The following is a 7129-nucleotide window of genomic DNA, read 5'->3' as shown; positions in this document are numbered from 1 at the left end:
ACACACACACACACACACACACACACACACACACACACACACACACACACACACACACACACACACACACACACAAAATGGCGCTTTCCTTCTCCTCTCCATATGCAACGTGTTCACGCTTCAGCGAGGAACGTGGGAAAAGCCAGTCTCCCATATTCTCGCTCTCGCACGAGTCGGACCGGAAATTATGTAACTTCTTCAACTTATCTCCTTTTCTCTTTACAAAACACTTGATGTTTTGTTGCCATGGTGATGAGAACCCAGACAAAACCTCCCTTGCTTACTGATTTGAAACCACTGGGAGGTTGCTGAAAATGACAACTCCCCCCCTCACCTTGGGTAATTTTAAATGACAAATTTTAAGTTTGCGTTTTTAACAGGAAGTGGGTTGTGTTGACAGTGATTTGAGGTGCATTAGCCTAAATGTCTGTATGATGTGCTCCACTTTTTGACTTTAAAAACTAAAACGTAGAAGATGATCCATTGAAAAAAATGTTTTTACATAATTAACCACAGTTGTACAGCCAGTGATGACTTTGACAGTTTCATTTCCATTCATCTATGCACTGACACACAGACGTGTCACCTGAAATGACTGCTTTTAAAAGCATTGCAACTAGTTCTGCACAACCAGAACTGTCTCATTTGTTTTTCAATACGCGCTTTCATTTATTAAATTGCTAGTTTTGCTCAGGAATATGGTAAAACTTGAAACAGGTGAGGGTTTTCTCAGGTAAACGCCAGGTAATATCATTTCCCCCCACCTCCCTCAGCTTATTTTGTCCCGATTTTACTACCACATCAGTTGCTCTACCCACTCTGAGTCACTGTGTTTATGTTTGGTGCTAAAATTACAGCTTTCCACTGTGACAACACTGTCAGCTGAGCCATCAAACCGCTGCTGCCGCCAGAGAATTACTTCATTAAGCTGGTGTAAAGTAAAATGCCCTTTTAGATCCCGCAGCATCATTAGGGAGGATGGATTGGGAAGAGTCGGAGGGAAAGTCTGGGTGAGTGATTGGGACAGTCTCGGATCTAAGTTAGCAGAGGAAAAGGTCACCTAACTGTTGGGCCGCAGCGAGAAGACAAAACCGATGCAAAACCAGAGTGAGAAGAATATAAATCATGAAAGATAGAGGGAGACCCTCAGGACTGAAAATATTGGCGGCGCCGTTCCTGCATGCTAACTGTGAGAAGTGGGAGGTTGTTTTTATACAGAGTGGTGTGAACGTTGGCTTTTTGAGTTTGTGTGTTCTGGTCTGGGTGTCGCAATGTGCTTCAAAGAATAACAAAAAACGATTAAATAATTGTCAGAGCTGAGTTGTTTATTTGTTTATTATTTGTGAACAGTTTGTGTTCTCTTTTTATTTTGCTTTGTATTTTCATTGTACACAAGTTTACTCCGTTTTGGACCTGTGGCTTGTGTGTGTGTGTGTTGCATCTCAGTGGGATTTCCCTGGTCAAATAAAGGTTAATTAATTATACCATGTCTAATATTTAGATGACAAACAAACTGCAAATCCAGGCTCTAAGTTTAATTTATGATACGTGTTAGGAAAAATAAAATGAGTCTGATAATCTCTGAGTGACATCTTGTAATTCTACATGAGATGTCACAAAAAGTCAAACAGAAACACTTCAGTGAGTTTTAACTCAACACATGTAAAAGTGGAGGAATATTTTGCTAATGCTGAATATCTACGGAAGAGGATTAGGGCCAATGAAAAAAATTAAAGAAAAGAATTCTGAATTTTTTCTCAGAATTCTGAGATTAAAGTCAGAATTTGTTTCTTTTTCAGTGGCCCTAACCCTCTTCCATAAATAGCTGCTGTAGCTATCTTGATTTAAATTGGCTCCAAAAGTTTTTCAGATCTACACCCAAAGATCAATCTCTGAGAGTTTGAATTTAATCAGTTGTGTAGTTTGTGAAATATTTTGCTCACAGACAAATGATGAACAGTTAATTGCAAAGTTTTAGGCACAAATGTGCAATTAAGTTGGTTATCTGTCGTCGATTAGCTACTACCTCGCCATATTTAAGCTCATTCTCGGTAAAAATTAGAAAGTTTAAGACATGTTTTTGCTTTACAAAATGATTRAATCTGTCCAACTGTCCATTAGATAATAAGGCAGAGATAAGCAAAGGCATCATCATCCTTTCACCTTTGCTGGTGAGTCATGATATACTGTATACACTATATGCATTTTGTTCTCAGTGTCATGAACTTTAAATAGATTTTGAGTATGTTGGTGTATCAAAATGAATAGTGCAGTAATGAAAATGAAAGAAGTGACTCTGCAGCCTTTCATGTGGACGTCATCCGTCACCACAGGCATTGAAAGGCTTGTTTGATGAGGCTTGTCACAATAAATAATAAAGCATAAATCACTCTGATTTCACTTTTTTCCCCTCATTAATCTCAGCTTCAGCTGACACTGCTCACGCTTCTTTACATAACAGCCAAGTGTTTTCCTGAGTGGAAATATTACGACTTGTTTCACAGCTTGTGTGTGTGTGTGTGTGTGTGTGTGTGTGTGTGTGTGTGTGTGTGNTGTGTGTGTGTGTGTGTGTGTGTGTGTGTGTGTGTGTGTTGTTGTTTTTTAAATAAGCTGCATCTTTACACGAACACAAACACGAGCCGAGCAGCTGAGCTGAACTCGCCGCTGCTGCTGAGGAGAGAGAGGGTGTGGGTTTGTTTTCAGCACCATGGAGAGCAACACCCCCTCAACAACAACAACAACAACAAAGAAACACGAAACAAAAGAACAAGCGTGAGAATACGCTGCTCATATTCATGCTTCTGGGAGGGTGGGGTGATAATTATCGCCCGCCGCTGAAGAATGATGAATAATGTTTTGTTTGTTTTCATTTTTTTCAGTGTGTTTGTCTGTTAGCAGAATATTTCATGAACCACTGAACATATTGTAATAACACTTTCAGAAACCAAACACTGGATGTACCTCTACAACTGATTAACTTTTGGGCTTAACCTGATTTAAGAAGGATGCAACACTCAACTGATTTTAGAAAACTTGAACGTGGATATAACTCAGACATTTTTCACGCTACTGAGCCAAAATTATGTATGGTGGTAGATGAGACTGATCCCCCAAGCATCATTTAAAAACTCACAGACTGAGCAAAGTGTCTTTTTAAAATTGATCATTAACTCTTGACGTAAGCTTTGTCTGTCTGTTAGCAAAATAACTCAAGATCCACTAAATGGATTTTAATGAAACTCTCAGAAATTAATTAATGTGTACACCTCTCAAACCAATTACATTTTGGAGTCAGTCTAATTTAAGATGGCAACCAGAGCCAGGAAAATAGGTAAGTCAGTCAATGTCCGAGATACTGAAATTCGTATAGTAACAGAAGACAGTCTTTCACAACACATGCACTAAAGGCTGACCACGTGAGAAAATGAGTGTGATTGTGCACATTATTTTCCAGGTTTGCCCAAAATGGCTAAATAGATGACCTGACATGAAAGGCGGCGGGCGATGTGCATTTCTTTTAATTTGTCATGTTCGATATTTAAACACAGCAAATGTTCTGGTTTCATGTTTGCGCTTTGGCCTCGTTTGACGTAACAACATGATAAAGGCGCCGCACGTGAGGATGACTCCGTCAAGTGTTTGTGTTTCTGGCTTCTTTTGTGTCTAGTTAATTTCTAATTGGGCGGCTGGTGGACGTCTGTCAGACATATGCGCGCCGGGGGCGGGTGTTGGTGTATTTGACAAAGGAAGAAAAAAAAAAGAAGAAAAAAGACAGAGGGGGAGTGAAGCGCTTCACCGTGTGCACGCGCAGAGGTTGTTGATGGTTAGAGGAGATGTAGAGTGGCGCCCGCCTCAGCTCTCCAAAGCTGGGAGCTTTGGCTGGGAGTGACGCGGCGCACTCTCTGCGCGCCCCACAACACCGGGAGGGGAAAAAAAACCACCTGTATGGATGAGCAGCATACCTCCAGCGATATCCAGGCGCCCTCACCAGCCAAGCACAGGAGCAAGAACGGGACTGACAGCCGGGGCTATGGAGAGGCGGGGAGGGACGTCATGACGGTGGAAAACATGCTGGAGGAGACAGCCGCGCTCTCCGCGCCTCACCTGTCGGCGGAGCGATACGAGCGCAGCCGCCGGGGATGCTGCGAGAGGGTGGTCATCAACATCTCCGGCTTGCGCTTCGAGACGCAGCTGAAAACTTTCAACCAGTTCCCAGAGACGCTGCTGGGAGACCCCAGGAAGAGGATGCGCTACTTTGATCCACTCAGGAACGAGTACTTCTTCGACAGGAACAGACCCAGCTTTGATGCCATCCTTTACTACTACCAGTCCGGAGGGCGCATCCGGAGACCAGTTAATGTCCCCATTGATATTTTCTCAGAGGAGATTAAGTTTTACCAACTCGGGGAGGAGGCCATGGAGAAATTCCGCGAGGATGAAGGGTTTATAAAAGAGGAGGAGCGCGTACTGCCCAAAAACGATTTTCAAAAGCAGGTTTGGCTTTTGTTTGAGTATCCAGAAAGCTCCGGACCAGCGAGAGGGATAGCCATCGTGTCAGTCCTCGTTATACTGATTTCAATTGTTATTTTTTGCATGGAGACTCTGCCTGAATTCCGGGATGAGAAAGACGTCGCCACAGTGGCACCAACAGTTAATGGCACTGCGCCCTACGTCCCAAGCCCCTTCACAGACCCCTTCTTTGTGATAGAAACCTTGTGTATTATTTGGTTTTCCTTTGAGTTGCTGGTTCGGTTCTTCGCCTGCCCCAGCAAAACCACTTTCTCCAAAAACATTATGAACATCATTGACATTGTTGCCATAATCCCCTACTTCATCACCCTGGGGACGGAGCTGGCCGAGAGGCAAACCAACGGCGGCCAGCAGGCGATGTCCCTCGCCATCCTGCGGGTGATCAGGCTGGTGAGGGTCTTTCGCATCTTTAAGCTCTCGCGCCACTCAAAGGGACTCCAGATTTTGGGACAGACGCTCAAGGCGAGCATGAGGGAGCTGGGCTTGCTCATATTCTTTCTCTTCATCGGGGTCATCCTCTTCTCCAGCGCGGTGTACTTCGCAGAGGCGGACGACCCCTCGTCCAGTTTCACCAGCATCCCCGACGCGTTTTGGTGGGCGGTCGTGACCATGACCACGGTCGGGTACGGGGACATGCACCCGGTCACCATCGGGGGCAAAATAGTGGGGTCGCTGTGCGCCATAGCGGGCGTGTTGACCATTGCCTTGCCCGTGCCGGTGATCGTGTCCAACTTCAACTACTTTTACCACCGGGAGACGGACGGCGAGGAGCACCAGCAGTACCTGAACACGGGCAGCTGCGAGCACCTCCCCACCACCGAGGAGCTGAGGAGGTCCTGCAGCTCCTCGTCCCTCAGCAAGTCGGAGTACATGGTGATAGTGGAGGGCATCAACAGCGCCTTTAAAGAGCCCAACTGCACCACGGAGAGCAACCAGAACTGCGTGAACATCAAGAAGATCTTCACAGACGTGTAAATGACGCATGAGGAAACAATCAGGCCTGGCTAATGATCTTTAACCAGTAGTGATGTGTTAGTTCATATCTGTGGCTCCAAATGTTAGTTTGAAAAAAGTTTTAAAAGTAATTGGACACCAAAAAAACATCAAACTATTTAATGAGCAAGTTTGTGTTTTGTTCAAACAGATGTGTTCTGAGTGTAAAACGCCACACAATGCCTACATATCTCAATGTTATCATGCAGAAACTGTTGCTGTTCGTGATTGGAAGTGTAGCATCTAATGACAAAACAACAACTTGTGCTTCGTGGAAAGAGCAGTTCTCTTGTTCAGTAATGCTTTATTTTTTTGGTCATTTATGTAGCCAGATGCCCGTTTTGGTCACTTTTGATATCATTACCTGCCCACCTGTTGGACTTTGGAGGCTGTTTTATAAAAGTAAACAGGAATGATCCAGGATGAAATATGAAATCTGGCCTTGGCTAAACCATGTATGAGCGTCTGAGTCTGTTTCACGACTAAACCTGGCTTATAATGAGCAGCTAAGTCAGGCTGAAATAATTCTGATGAGTGAAGACCACAAGGTTGATCACAGATTATTTTATACTGAAGAACGCATCACCTTTTTGGATAAGAATGGATTTTTTATATAATTTAAAAACCAATAAAATGAATGAGTTTTCTAAATAATTCAGAATTTTCTTTCATAGCACTCAAAGCATGACTGCAATCTGAGGGGGCGTGTCAAGGAGGTCAAAACCTGTGCTTTCAGTCTCCATACTGGACCCATGAGTGTAGAGGGGGCTATTATCATTATTATTATTAGAATATATTATAGTACGCACATAATAACTAATAAAGATATGCAATTAGCACATTGAATCACATATTGTATTTACATTTTTTTATTATAGCTCTGAAAAGACAGGGTTAGAGAGAGATTTAAAGTGATTGTTTGTAAATAAAGAAACATATTTAAAGTGCACACCACAAGTCAACTAATAGCCCTCAGATTGTTTGGCAGAAAGTGGGGGTCCTCAGGATTTCTTCTTTATTTACATGACATTGACCAATATTATTTCCTGTAAATATATTGTAAAAAAAAAAAGAGGTCCAAATGTGGTGAAAAGCAGCCTGAATTTTGACAGCCCAACATATTCAAAAGAAACCCAACTGGGCAGAAACCCACCCAAAATATGAATTATAGGGGGGGAAACTGCATTATATGTTCCAATAACACACCTGCCCATCCTAAAATTATAAAGTTAAACTTTTTCATAAGTTTAAGGTAATGAGACATTTTGTTTGAGTAATTTAACTTCTAAATTTAGTTAGAAATTGAATTACTTTGCTGTTAAGTTTAGGAAAAAATCATCTAAGAACTCAATTAAATGTCAGTTTTATTGGTTTGCTTTTAATATTGTCATTTTCAAGGCTACATTATCAAATGTTACTGTTGAAAAATATCCTTTTATTTGAATTTAAATTGTTAAAATGTTCTGTTAAAGGCGTGTTTTCTTCTGAGATTCATAAAACCAAAATCTTTGTAAAACCAGAGACGGGTTTGTGTTGGTACTTAAGCTTTTTGAAGATCAAATAGCTCAGGAAAGTTTTTTTTTTAAGATTGCAGTGGAAGTAATGA

General features: G+C 42.2%; 1 protein-coding gene across 1 annotated transcript; it reads left to right on the top strand.

Annotated features, from left to right (window-relative positions):
• Nucleotides 1-4140: 4140 nt before the first annotated feature.
• LOC106526058 (potassium voltage-gated channel subfamily A member 2) lies at nucleotides 4141-5501 on the top strand (the record flags this gene model as incomplete). Its single annotated transcript, XM_014020518.1, is given in 1 exon segment — nucleotides 4141-5501. A coding segment is annotated over 1 exon segment (1361 nt), but the record flags the coding sequence as incomplete, so codon positions are not given.
• Nucleotides 5502-7129: the final 1628 nt, after the last annotated feature.

The sequence above is a fragment of the Austrofundulus limnaeus genome, unplaced genomic scaffold, assembly GCF_001266775.1.
Source record: "Austrofundulus limnaeus strain Quisiro unplaced genomic scaffold, Austrofundulus_limnaeus-1.0 Scaffold255, whole genome shotgun sequence".
NCBI lineage: Eukaryota > Metazoa > Chordata > Actinopteri > Cyprinodontiformes > Rivulidae > Austrofundulus > Austrofundulus limnaeus.
This window is presented reverse-complemented; position numbering and strand designations above follow the sequence as displayed.